Source organism: Drosophila navojoa, chromosome 4, assembly GCF_054131105.1.
Source record: "Drosophila navojoa isolate 15081-1374.11 chromosome 4, UAZ_NAV_1.0, whole genome shotgun sequence".
In the NCBI taxonomy this organism is placed as follows: domain Eukaryota; kingdom Metazoa; phylum Arthropoda; class Insecta; order Diptera; family Drosophilidae; genus Drosophila; species Drosophila navojoa.
Genome location: NC_142892.1, coordinates 602,978 through 615,698, shown reverse-complemented (window position 1 = coordinate 615,698; position 12,721 = coordinate 602,978). Strand labels below are relative to the sequence as shown.

The following is a 12,721-nucleotide window of genomic DNA, read 5'->3' as shown; positions in this document are numbered from 1 at the left end:
ATGATAAGGCGTAAAACTAGGGTATTACTGCTTTAGTACTAGATACTATAAAGCATACCAAATACTAGACATGAGATCCATAGATAACAGATAGTAGCAGTAACAGACTGAAGACTAAAGAGCCAAAGTATAAGAACTTAGGCTAAGATACTGTATACTAGATAAATAATAAAACATATTTATTTATAAATTTATGATGGTAAATGTTCCAGTAAATAGGTATATAAGTATTCATGTAATGTCAACGTCTTTAAGAACTTCATAATGCCCATTTGCAGCTAGGGCATAGCTGAGCTTGTTGCAATCGAAGATGTCTCTGTCTCAGCCATTGTTTTTGTGCCCTGTTGCATTAGCCGCTGATTTATGTGTCTGTCTCAATGTGTCTGTCTCAATGTGTCTGTGTGTGTGTGTGTGTGTGTGGGTTAGTCTGACGCGTTGACAACATCAAACACAGCAGCAACATGTTGCTGGTTGTCTGTGTTGCTGCTGCTGCTGCTGCTCCCATTGCTATGTGGCGGCATTTAGTTGTTTACATTTGGCTTCTTCCCTTCTCAGCTCCCCAACTCTCCAGCTCCTCTGTTGCTTTCTGCATTGTAATTTCCCCATTGATTACATTGCGGCCACATCTCGTTTGACTTGTGCTCGTCTTTTTCCGTTCCATTCGCTTCGACTCGATTCAATTCGATTATAGGAATTGGAAGTCGTCGTCGTCTGTTTACCAGCTGCTGCCACAATGAAGCAATTTGGCCATGTTGCTGATGTGGCTGTGGCTTTTACTCTTGTTGTTATTATTCTGAGCTATTTCTTACTTTTTTATTGCCATCATCCGTTGGCCGGCTCTATTCAGGGAGCTCCCGCTGACTCCCATTGTTTGATTTTGCAATTAATCATTGGCAGACAAATGTTTGGCATTTGATTGAATATGTTAAAAATATATCTCTGTTGAATCTGGGTTGATCTACATAAAACTAAGTTTAAATTTAGAAAATCTTTTAGATATACGAAAGTTTTCTAGCACAGGAAGTCTCTTTCACTATTTTCTTTCACTTTTGCATTCAGTTTTCTTAAGTTTTTCCAACAATATGCAGATATGGCGAGCTATTAGCGTTTATTTTTATGATCTTCCGATAGAGCGCATATTATGAATTTGTTGCCTGAAGTGCTACAAATATGTATATTTATATGCATATAGAGGAAGTTATCTATTAATTGATATTTACTTGACTTGACTAAATAAAATTTAAATATAAAGTGAAGCTTAGATTGATATAGACTGTGGCATAGATAGATTATTAATATGAATCTATCTTTGCCATAGAGTACTACATAGAGAGAATCCACTACAGCATCTACTGATGCTCTCTTCTGCCCCCTTCACACATCATCTAAGTACATCTTTCTCTGATTCCACCCATCTCTCTGTATTCATAGTTCTCTCATATCTCACATACATATCACATTTCGTTTTCAAAGTTGCAAATTTCCAATCTGAATTTCATCACGGGCCTCGCATGCCATATTTTCCACTTCGATTTCGTTCCATTAGCTAATATCTGATTCGGCACCAAAGTTGGCCAATGTAGAGAGCGTAATGAACAATAAATGGCAGATTGGGGCACACATTTGTGCGCGTAATTGAAATGGAGAGCCAAAAGGCAACCCAGGCCAGGCTAGGCCTCGGCCAGCTCAGTTGCAAGCTGCATCATTAGCTGCCACTAAAAGTGGATCAGCTAACGGTCAGAGAGGCAGCCAGGCAGCCGTCAGCCACTCAGCCAGTGGTGGTTGCTGGCGCTGGGGATGTGGCCACATTATAAAACAATTTCTCACAAAAACCCACCCAATTTGCCTGCTAACCGCACGACGAGTGTTTTTTTGTTTTTCGGCCAAGCTTCCAATTACAAGCAGCATTTGGCTAAGTGTTGTTGTGGTCGCTGCTGCCACTGCCAGTGCCGCTGCTACTGCTGCTGGCTAGCGGCTAATTACTGTGCCCAGGCCCCCAAAACGAAAGTGAGACCGAGAGGCGGTAATTACCTTTCGGGCCAGCTGCCGTTTAACGGCCTTGCAACGCGCGCCTCCAAAAACACAAAAAAAAGTGAAACCTGAGCATAGTTTTGCATTACATGTAAATAGACGTATATATATATAATTGCAAGTAAATGTATATCGGTTCATTGTTTAGCGTTTTGTGGCATGCAACGGCAGGCAGCAACAGCAGTGGCAACTGCTTCCGCGTTGCTATTGTGGGTGGCACGCCCCGTTTACAGGTTGTTGCAAGAAATTTACATAATTATTGTGATTTAATTTTCGCGTTTTCCGGGGAAGCAAAAGACACACACACACACACACACACACACACACACATGCAAATATGTATATTGCATACACACGCAACATAAATAGGCACAATTTGTAACTGTCGTTGTTCAACATGCAAATGCAGTTCCGATTCGTGTGGCATACAACAACAACAGCAGCAACAACAACAACAACAACAGCCCAGTTAGCCAGTCAGACATATGTTCGCCCGTCAATTATTATTCAAAGCGCATTCGTTCATTTTCATGCCTCGCATTGCAGTTCGATTTATGAAAGGCTTAAAAAACGACAAGCAAATGCGACCTAGAGTCAGCTGACAGACTAGCCTGTTGGGCAGCGATAAGACTAGAACGCAAATATGTTTGCATAAGCAAATGATATATATTTCGATATCGAAACTAGGCCTAATGCCTTAAGACTGAACTTTCATATGAGACAGTGCAATCTCCAGTTAATATTCATCGATGACATATGAATGAAAAATAGTCTAGGAGATGTTATGCAAATATTCGTACAAATTTTCCTATAGATTATATAATAGACTATACTATATATATCAAATAAATGTCTGTAGATTGCCCACTTTCTATCTGTTATAAGAAATATAGAGTCTATCATGCTCTTCAATCAACCGTTTAATGGGTATCACAGCGAAATAGTTTTGGCAGTTATTAATTTGCATTCGAACTTTTATTTTTGGGTCTTTTGGGCTCTTTTCTTTCCGGGCATGCGCTACCGTCTTTTGTGTGTTTTTGGCATAGCTCGAATTTCGCTTGATTAATGCTCTGGGGCAGAGTGTGATTGATGTGCCGCAGCATTTAAATATTTGACGAGCGGCAATTAAATTCATAAATCGTTAACATTATATTGATCGACGTTAATTGGCTGTTCGATTGTTCGATTCGTTCATGATTGGAAATCCAATTAGCTTCGCTCGCGAAGTCTTGATAAACGATAAACGATAAACGATAGACTGGCAATGCAAGAGAGAGAAAAACTGCCTCAAGGTTGACTAAATGAATTTAGTTGTTAAGGCTTTTATAGACTATTTTATAAGAGCTGAAGTACAGTTGAAGGAAGTCTTTTCCTCCTGATCAAATCTCCTCATATTAACAAAGGTAAGGAATTTCCTGCTCATCTCTCTCCCATCTCTGGCTTGACAAAGGCATGTTTACTTTAACAGCAAGTTTAGCATGAACAACAACAGCAAATGTGGCCAGATGGGAATCGGACGTCTTTCATCACTTTCGCTTGGTATTTGGCCTTCGTTACATCAATCATAAAGTGCATTGGCCTCCTGCTTCGCCAGATCTGTATAATAACAACATCACATATAATACCCTATAATTTCTGGCCCAGAATAAACAAGAGCTCGACACGGCGATCGCAGCACACTCAAATATAATAATCAAGTGTAATCAATGTAATTCGATTGCAAACTGCATTTGTTTATCGAATGTGCTGAAGCGCACAAAGCAATTCATGTGTACGTGAGAGAGAGAGAGTGTGTGAGGGAGTGAGAGACTAAAGGCCAGCTGAAATAAAATGGATTTTTATGAGAAGTCGCGATCGTCTCGCTGGGCACGTCGTAAATTTGATTTGGTTTATTTTCATTTGTTTTTTCTTTCTTTTTCTGTTGCTGCTGCTGCTTCATCTTCCTCCCTTGCATTGTCTTGCCCTCATTTATGGCCGCTTTCCACAGATGCTGCTGCTGCTGCTGCTGCCACGGCTGGTGGCAAGTTCAAAGTCTGCCCGTGTGCTTGACGACCTCTGGGCCAAGTTTGTTGCAATGGGTCGCATAAATTTCACTTTTACTTGCCGCGCGCTTAATTTAGCTTTTATATGAGGCATATTTCACCACTGCGTGACACTGTATGGCAGCACATGTTGCTGGCAACATGTTGCCAGGCTACATATATACATAGCTATACGTGTATATAGGCATAAATGGAGCACATGGCCAAGCGGCTAGAAAAGTGTTGCAAATTATATGGCAGCAACGTGTTCATTGCATCGGTCATGCCAGCACTGAGGGGGCGGCACTGGCAGGAGGGGGCGTGCTTTGCAGCTTGGGGGCACAAGCGAATGCAAATTGTTGCATCAGCGAGCGCAACGAAATGTGCAGGAGAAACTTGGCCACAAATGAAGCAGTCCCCACATGAAATGCTCCAGAGCCGCAGGCCCGACAGCCAACTGCAGCAGCTGCTGTTCCTACTGCTGCCTCCACAGAGGGCAGCCGCAGCGTGTGGGTCAGTGCGTGCCTTGCATGAATTACGACATCCCAGAGCACGGCACGAGTCTAGCAGCGCTCGGCAGACACACTCTTAAATTATACACAATTAAAATGTTGTTACCGGCTTTGCAATTATATATTGCGGTAGCCGGCCGCTTGGGGTGGCTCAGAACTTTGGCCAGGAAACGTTTAAACTGGCACAAATCAGAGCACGAGCTGCAGCCGGAGGAGGAGTTGCCGCAGCTCCTCCAGTGCTCTCAAAACTGGGTCAATGTGATTATAGGCAAAGACTTTCACTAGCCAGCTGTCAAGTGAGTGGGATGAATGAAGCCACAGAGCGAGACAGAGCGAGCGGGTGAGGGAGTGGAATAGCGTGTGTGGGCCAAAGAGAATTGAGAAATTATGTTGGAAAGGCTAGAAAGGAACACGTTATGCGAAAGTCTAGCTCAGAAAGTGGGTGAGCTTTATTGATCTCTTCTATAAACCGATAAATCTAAAAGGAAGAAGACGTTTTATGTTCACTATATAAGTTATATATATGCATGTCAATTTTAATTTATCGATAGTTGTTAGCGATAGTCTGATATTTATATTTCTAACTGCTTCATTTTAGTGTTTAACCTAGCACACTTAGAGTCTCTCTTGAACAAATAGCTTAATGCTTATATGTTATCGATAATAGCTAATCGATAGCCTTAATTGCTGCACTCCATTAGCTGCACTCGATTTCTAGTACACGCAGCCCCATTTACGGCGCCCTCATTCTATTCTGTGTGCCGAATTGTTAAGCAGTTTATCGATAATGGTTAATCGATAGTTTTAACAGCTTTGCCTTGCCACTGCGCACATTACGAGAACATTTAATTGCCCACAATCACGAAAGTATTTGTGCCTGGAGAAATTGTACTTCTCGCAGAGATTTTAATGTTTCTATAGATTCGAAGCGACTTCTGCCAATGCATTGGGTGCTTGGGGCAGCGCCGCTGCTGCCGTTGGCCAAGTGGATAGCGTTCGAGGCATTTGTAGAGCTCGCATTGCCGGCATTTTCACCAAATGAATTAATTAAATCAGCGAGCAGAGACACTTTTGTAATTAGAAATGTCCACAATTGGCAACTGTCCGCAAGAGGCGGACACACAAAAGGCAGCCGCAGCCAAAGGAAAGCAGGCGCCAATGCCAACTCACAATGCCTCAAATGAGGAGGCATCCATCCGCTGATGCGGTTGCGTTTCTATTTTCCAAGAATTCAACGTATGCCTCTGCTTTTCGCTGTTTTACAAATAGAAAACGGAAAGGCGAAAACTTTGCGCTAATCCAAAGCGAATTTCTTTAAGGTAAAACGAAGCTAATATCATCTTGTGTGAGATTTATTTTTGCAACGAGTCGCTAGGTGAACTTGGGAGACTCAAGGGTAATGTTGCCAAACTCATATTATAAGAGTGAAAGTGGTTTGGATCAATTAACAACTTCTCCCAGCTTTTAGATGCATTTCCTGTTCCATTCGTGTTGCACCCCTGGTTCTATTCACATTTCCATAACTGTGCCCAGACTATATATAGCGTAAAGTTTTCTTTAAGACTTACCGCGGTCGAGCTGCGTTTGCGCAGTAAATTATCCAGGCACAGCTGTAGCTCGAAGGCCTTCAAGTAGATCAGGTGATAGCGATCGCGCAATCGTTCCAAATTGCCTTCACCCTTTCTTGGATGGGCTGTGTTGTTGTTGCTGCTGTTGCTGTTGCTGTTGCTGCTGCCGCCAGCTGCGACAAGTCCAGAGCCAGTCGCAACTCCAACGCTGGGCGTGGTCAATGGGGCTGCATCAGAGGCGAAGCCGCTGCTGAGACTGTGCGATTTGGTGGCCGAGTCGCTGGTCGATTCGCTGGAGCAGTTGCTGGTTAAGGAAGCAGGCTGCTGCGACTGCGACTGCGACTGCAACTGGGATTGTTCCCGTTCCCTTTCGGAGGCGGCACGTATGCAAGCGCTTACAACTCGAGCGTGTGATACGATTTCATGGTACAACACCTGGAAATAGACAAACGAAACGAAGCAGAGAAATGAAAATTAAATTGAATGCGAAAGGTGTCGAGTGCGAATGGCTGTCAAGCCAATTGGAAAGCGAGCACACATGACGTATGCTTAATATGGCGCGCGCTTTGGCCACGTGATTTCAAGCCAAGCCAAGCCAAGCCGCCAATAACTGCCCATACCAATTGCCAATAAAGATGTTGGCCCGCCACAGCGCGTGGGCTTTTGGCTTTTACATTCGAACAAAGCAGAAGCTGCCCATGTCATGATCGAAATTGAAGCTTTCTATAGCTAAGAATTTAAAGACTTACTTCACTTCCCCTCTATTACCTATAAATCCCGATATACGCACAAAGTAATAGCATCTCCTGTTCCTATAGATGTACTATATAGTCAAGTCTCACTGTATAGCAGTAGAGCTCAAAGAAAGCCTTAGTCTTAGTCTCAGTTTGCCTGTCTTCCTCTAACAACACCTCAATTTGTCTAGAATCCTCTGACATCTGCTCAACTTTTTCGTGCAGTGCATGCAACTTCACTCATAATAAACTCTTCTGCCTCTGTCCCCGCCCCTACCTGAACACCAGCCTCTGCTGCATTTCCGTTCATGTGCAGCAATTGGCTGTTGTCTTAGATTTTCATCACTCATTTGTCATTTTTTTCGGCAGACGACTCGAGCGCAAACCCAGAGCCAATCGAGACAAAGGTCAAATCCCACACATTGCATAAGCCCATGATGATGCATCCGTCCATTGTGTTGTCGAAGATTAATCGATAAATGGTATTGGCTAAAAAGGCTTTCCGCATCCACAGCCGCCGCCTCAGCCAGAGACAAGCGTGCGATATTCAATTTATCAAAAGGGGGAACAAAATGGTAAACAGAAATAGAAAAAATAATTACAAATGTAATTGACACGCAGCAGGTCAGAGTTGAAGCCAAGCCGGCTGTGGGCGTGGCAGCGCCAAATGCCGCACAATGACACCCACCTAGCCGCACACATGAGCAGCATTCGCATTCGCAATGGCAATTGCCGCGCTGTGCGGTTATCGTACATTGATCTTCATACAACAGTTTAACCCCAGCGAACTCTTGCATCATGTTGTCTGTTGGCTAAGTAAACAGCAACGGCAACAACTACAACAGCAACAATAGCTGTCAGCTTAAGCATTAGAAATCGATAAATATGATGAAGCGGCCGAGTAAAACCCACCTGGTAGACACACTTATGGCAGCAACTGTTTGCATCCTGTGCATTTCACCAACTCAACTCATAAATTTACCATTTTCACCTGTTGGGCTGCTCATTTGTACCTTCTTTTTTAATGGACTCGACTTCACTCTCTCTCTCTCTCTCTCTCTCTTTGTTCCCCCCTCGCTGAATGCAAATTGAAATGTCATAAAAAGGCGTTCGTTTATCGATTTGCATATGCGAACGCCTCTCTGTCTCTCTCTCTCTCTCCTCTTGCTTCCTGTCTGCGTCTCTATGCAGCTCGTGCAAATCTTATGCACATGATTATCATCGACATTTTGACATTTGATTAAAGAAATAAAAAAAAGCTTTGCAGCAGCAGCTGCTTGGACAAGCTGCGACTTGGTCAAAGTTTCAGCACTGAGGAGTTGCACAAACCTAACGCGAAACTCAACTTCCACAATCGAACTGGGGAAGTTTTCACTTTTACTGTGCCTGCAATTATAGAGAGTTCTCGAAATCTGCTTAACAGAACTGTTATAAGTAGCATGACATGGTATATTCACTTTCTGTAATACCTTATAAATGTATATCCAATACAAATGCTAGTCTCAATATATCAAAGTTTTTCTAATTATATCAAATACATGTTTTATCTACTCCAATCACATGCAAATAGTTCTTATCTAAACTTCCTTTCACATTATAGACTTATATTAAACTCCACCCACGCTCAGCTTCAACTTCTTCCACTTCAATGGCTTTTCCTTGGGCTGCACAAATATCTAAACGAGCGCAAATCGAATTCTGTTTTATAGGAATTTTCCGCTAGATAATTTTCTGAATCATTACAGCAACTTGAGTCTGAAATTGTGTGCATTATAATAATATTATGATATTTTCGCTGTTTTGCCTTTATCATTGTATATAATTATGTGGCTCGACAAAGAATTTGTGTGCTACGTCGAGAGGTGCCCGCGGGGGACGTGTTTCGGTCTTTCTGTTTTCAGAGGCTTGGCTGTTTGCACAAATTCAAAACTCAAGCCGAGTGCAGAGCCCAATTCATAGCCATTAGCTGAGAGGCAAGTCGCGCGAGTCATGAAGTTGTTTCAAGTTCTTGGCAGAGGAGCCACAGCCGTAAGAAGCGTCTCTGACCTGGGCAGGTGTGTGGAGGCGGTGTGGGTGTGGCAGTCAAGCGGCTGCCTATTTGCGATAGTTGCGGCTCATTACGAGCCGAAGAGCGAGAGCTACAAAGAAAACAATAACAACAACAGCAACAGCAACAACAAGACACAAGCTAAGCCAAACAATTGCTTGGCCATAAAGCAACGCCTTTCTCTTTGTTTAAACTCAGCCAAGATTCAGAGTCGGAGTCGAAGTCGAGTTGGAGGCTGTAGGCTTATGGCTCCACTCCCCAATCTTTGCACGACTCTGGGTCTTGGCAATTTGGCGAGCCTCTTAATGTATTTTGCACACGCCACCCACCCACCTGAGAACGTCGAAGTCGAACTCCAACTCCAACACCAACACCAACTCCAGCCCGAACTCGACTCCAGTTTCAGAACTTTGAATTATAATAAAATAAATATGAGCCAGAACTTTATGCAAAAAGTTCGTGACTAATCGGCGGCTGAACTTGAGATGTTACCTTCTCCCCAGTGTTGTGATTGCAATTGAGACTTTGATGCACTCAGCCAGCAGGCAGCAGGCGGCCGTCGGCAGTCGGCAGTTACAGCAGCCATGCAGCAGGCGCCCAGTTGGCAACATGTTGCAAGACGAAGGCAGAGCGAGAGAGAGAGAGACAGGGAGAATTTATCGGCTAAAGAAAAGTGAATGCACAGTGGGTGGGATACTGAATTGAGAACACAGAATAGGTAAGGCAGTATATGCTAAAGTGTTGCTAACTATATTTGTATGACTGACTGCAGAATGCTCCAATCCGTGAGGACATTCAACTATCCCTAGACTTATCAACTAGGGAATACGAGTAAATCCTTCACATTTTAAGTCTATAGCTGCAATAGCGACAAAATGGAAGAATAGAAGGTCGAATAGGCGGATGTACATACCCATACAGCCAAACGGATATTACACAAAACCAATATGCTCATCTCACTACTAAAAAGTATACAAGTAATGTGTCTATTGTTCTATTGTTCCACAGCAGTTTCAAGGTCTGCGTAGAGGCTGCTGCTCACTGGGCGAATGCTTTCGGAACTTATAAACAATTTCAGATCAGATATTTATAAATCGCTTCCAAGTGTTTATTTATCAATTGTTATAGGTAATTGTAATGTGCTTAGCAGAAATCAGACAAAGAATTGTCTATAGATCATCTATGTAGTAAATATTATAGGAAATTAAATATGTTTTTATATTTTTTCAAGTCACATATCCCTCATTAAAAGACACTTCTCTATACTCCATATACTTGCTCATATTCAATCATCCATTTCATAATATTTTCATCATAAGCCCCTCCACTCAGCTTCTCCATTCGAGCTGTCAACGGCTCATTTCGTTCCCATTCTCTGCTCGATTTCCCACTGCAATCACGTTTTCAGCCTTTGGTTTTTATATTTTCCAATAACTTTTACATAATTTACATAATTCTTTATGATTCCCTCTCGGCTCGCTTATGATTTGTGTGCATGCATTAAGCATAAACTCGAGCAATTTTTCCCAGCTGGCGCCAGTTGAAATATGACTTTCGACTACAGTTTGCCCAGCTAAATGCTAATTGGACTCTTGTTGGCCACATAAATTCCATGCACAGTGGGCACGCTTCTCCTTCTGCTTCTTCTTCGTCTTCTAGTTGTGCTTCCTCTTCTTTAGGCTAGTTGCAACACAGACATAGGCTGTGGCTGTCCTCCAATTGTTGTCGGCTCGCATGACGCACATTCGCGCAAAGATCTTCTAATGCGTTTTGCTATTTATAAAGCTGAAGACTGGGCACTCTGCTCTGGCTGTGCGGCTGTGTCTCTCGATCGAGGTTCGTTGACTCATGAAATTTTTTCGTAGAGTGTTGAGCAATAACCAAGAATACCAACAACAACAACAGCAACAACAACAACAATTAACTAGCTACAACAACATTGGATTCATGATCGAAAATGTCAGTACGTGACCTCGACCGCGTTTTCGAAATATTTATGGCCCCCCTTAGACACTGGGCACAGCCTACGCCCCTCCTCAGTTGAGTTGCTGATATGTGTTCATATGTATAAATATACACATACATATATCTGATTCACACCAAGTTCTAATAAATCACAGCTCTAGAAAGCTTCACATTTAGCTCATAAAAGTTCAATTCTCACCTGCCAAATATTTTGGCCAAAAATGAAAATTTCTTTAGCACAAAGTCAATGAACGTTGCCTCCACAACAACAGCAACAACAACTATGCAACACTTCCAACATGTCACACATACTATAAATTGGAACGCGCACATTTCCTACTTTTTCAGCTCTTTTTGCTAGCACATTTCTGAGTGAAATAGTCACGACATTTGGAACACTTCCAAATGGCCAAATCGAAAGCGACTTTAAATAGCACCCAAAAGAGAGAAGAGAGTGAGAGAGAGAGAGAGAGAAAGAGGGAGAGAGAAGAAAAAAATTAGATACAAAGTCTGCCCGGTTTGGGACACAAACTAATTTCGGCGTACGCGCTTCCAAAGCAAACAAGTTGCGACTTCTCTAATTACCTCAATGGAGCAGCAGAAGAAGAAGAAGACGAAAAAGAGGAGGGGTAGGAGCACAAACAACACTTTCCTCTTGTGCTGCGGAGGAGTTGGGCGAGCACTATTGACAAGATAAATGACAAGAGGAAACAAGAAGAAGCAGACAAACTGAAGTTGACACCCAATAGAGGTGTGAGAAAATGAGAAAATGACCCAAGATGTAACAGTTTCTTGATGAAGATATTAGGCTAAGAGATAGCCTAGAGAAGCGATTGATGGAAGTAGTAATATATAGATATATACTGTGAATAAGTTATCGGTAGCTAATCTGTAGCTAATCGATAGCTGATCTCTAACAATCAAATGTTTCACTCTTCTCAAAATTCGATTACTCCACAAACTTATCGCCAAACATACCCCATCGATACTTCCCTCTACAGGGTATATTTGTGGTGGGAGTGACTGCCTTTAAGACCTATTGTTTGACTTGTGTTTGGTGTTAAGTGCAACACCTCGCACGTATTTTGTCACCTGGACAATTAAGCTGCCTGGGAGACAAAACGCATTCAGCCGAACTCGGTTGACCCACAAATGAGAGCAGCGAACGATGCCAAATGCAACTGCAACGTGCTTCAAGCGAATGCACCGGGAATTAACCGAAAAACCCAAAGATGAAGAACCGTTCTAAGCAGGCGAAAGAGAGAGTCGCTCGCTGACCAAAATGTCCGCTGATAGCACAGTTAAAATCCCCGACACGGCCTATTGAGTAACATATCAGAGAGAGAGAGAGAGAGAGAGAGCGACAGAGCGAGTGAGGGGGGGTCTCTGATATCAAAGCTGACAACGACACGGTTGACATAATCACGTTCGAGTGTCACGTTCGTAGCCGGGCACGATAAGACGACGACGAAGACGACGGCCGAGACGACAGAGACAAACTCTTCGTCTGCGCCTTTTGTTGCCGTCACGTTCTTGGCAGATGTGTTGCTGTTGTTGTTGTTGTTGTTGTTGGCCCCCATGTGGTCCACTCGAAGTTGCAGCCAAAGCCTGCCTGCATCCAAAAACTGTGGCCAAGAACAAGTTTGCCGCTTGTCAAGCTTTTGAAAATTGTTTTCAGTTTTTCTCTTCATTTTTCTTTTGGCTTTTGACTTTAGCTCTGGCTCCGGTCTCATTAAAAACATGTTACATGCCTTTAACTGCTTAAACTGATTATGAAATTGCTGGGCTTTAACTGTTTATGTAATTATTTTTTACAACTACCAATCAAAAGCAGTTTTGCTCA

At 42.8% G+C, this 12,721-nt stretch overlaps 3 protein-coding genes across 8 annotated transcripts in view; 2 read left to right on the top strand and 1 right to left on the bottom strand.

The window, feature by feature from the left end:
• klar (klarsicht) overlaps positions 1-12,721 on the bottom strand; it is a 135,327-nt gene that overhangs the window by 31,543 nt on the left and 91,063 nt on the right. For all 6 annotated transcript variants that reach the window (XM_089259969.1, XM_030384070.2, XM_089259971.1 and 3 more), the window contains one exon: positions 6,133-6,567. In XM_089259969.1, coding sequence (XP_089116095.1) covers positions 6,133-6,567 — 435 coding nt within the window. The remainder of the gene's footprint in view (positions 1-6,132; positions 6,568-12,721) is intronic.
• The window catches only part of LOC108658398 (kunitz-type serine protease inhibitor 7), a 192,817-nt gene that overhangs the window by 131,477 nt on the left and 48,619 nt on the right, over positions 1-12,721 (top strand). The window lies entirely within an intron of this gene.
• Hipk (Homeodomain interacting protein kinase) overlaps positions 12,221-12,721 on the top strand; it is a 126,342-nt gene continuing 125,841 nt past the window's right edge. The window contains exon 1 of the mRNA XM_089259979.1: positions 12,221-12,250. The gene's annotated coding sequence lies outside the window, so the exon portion shown is untranslated. The remainder of the gene's footprint in view (positions 12,251-12,721) is intronic.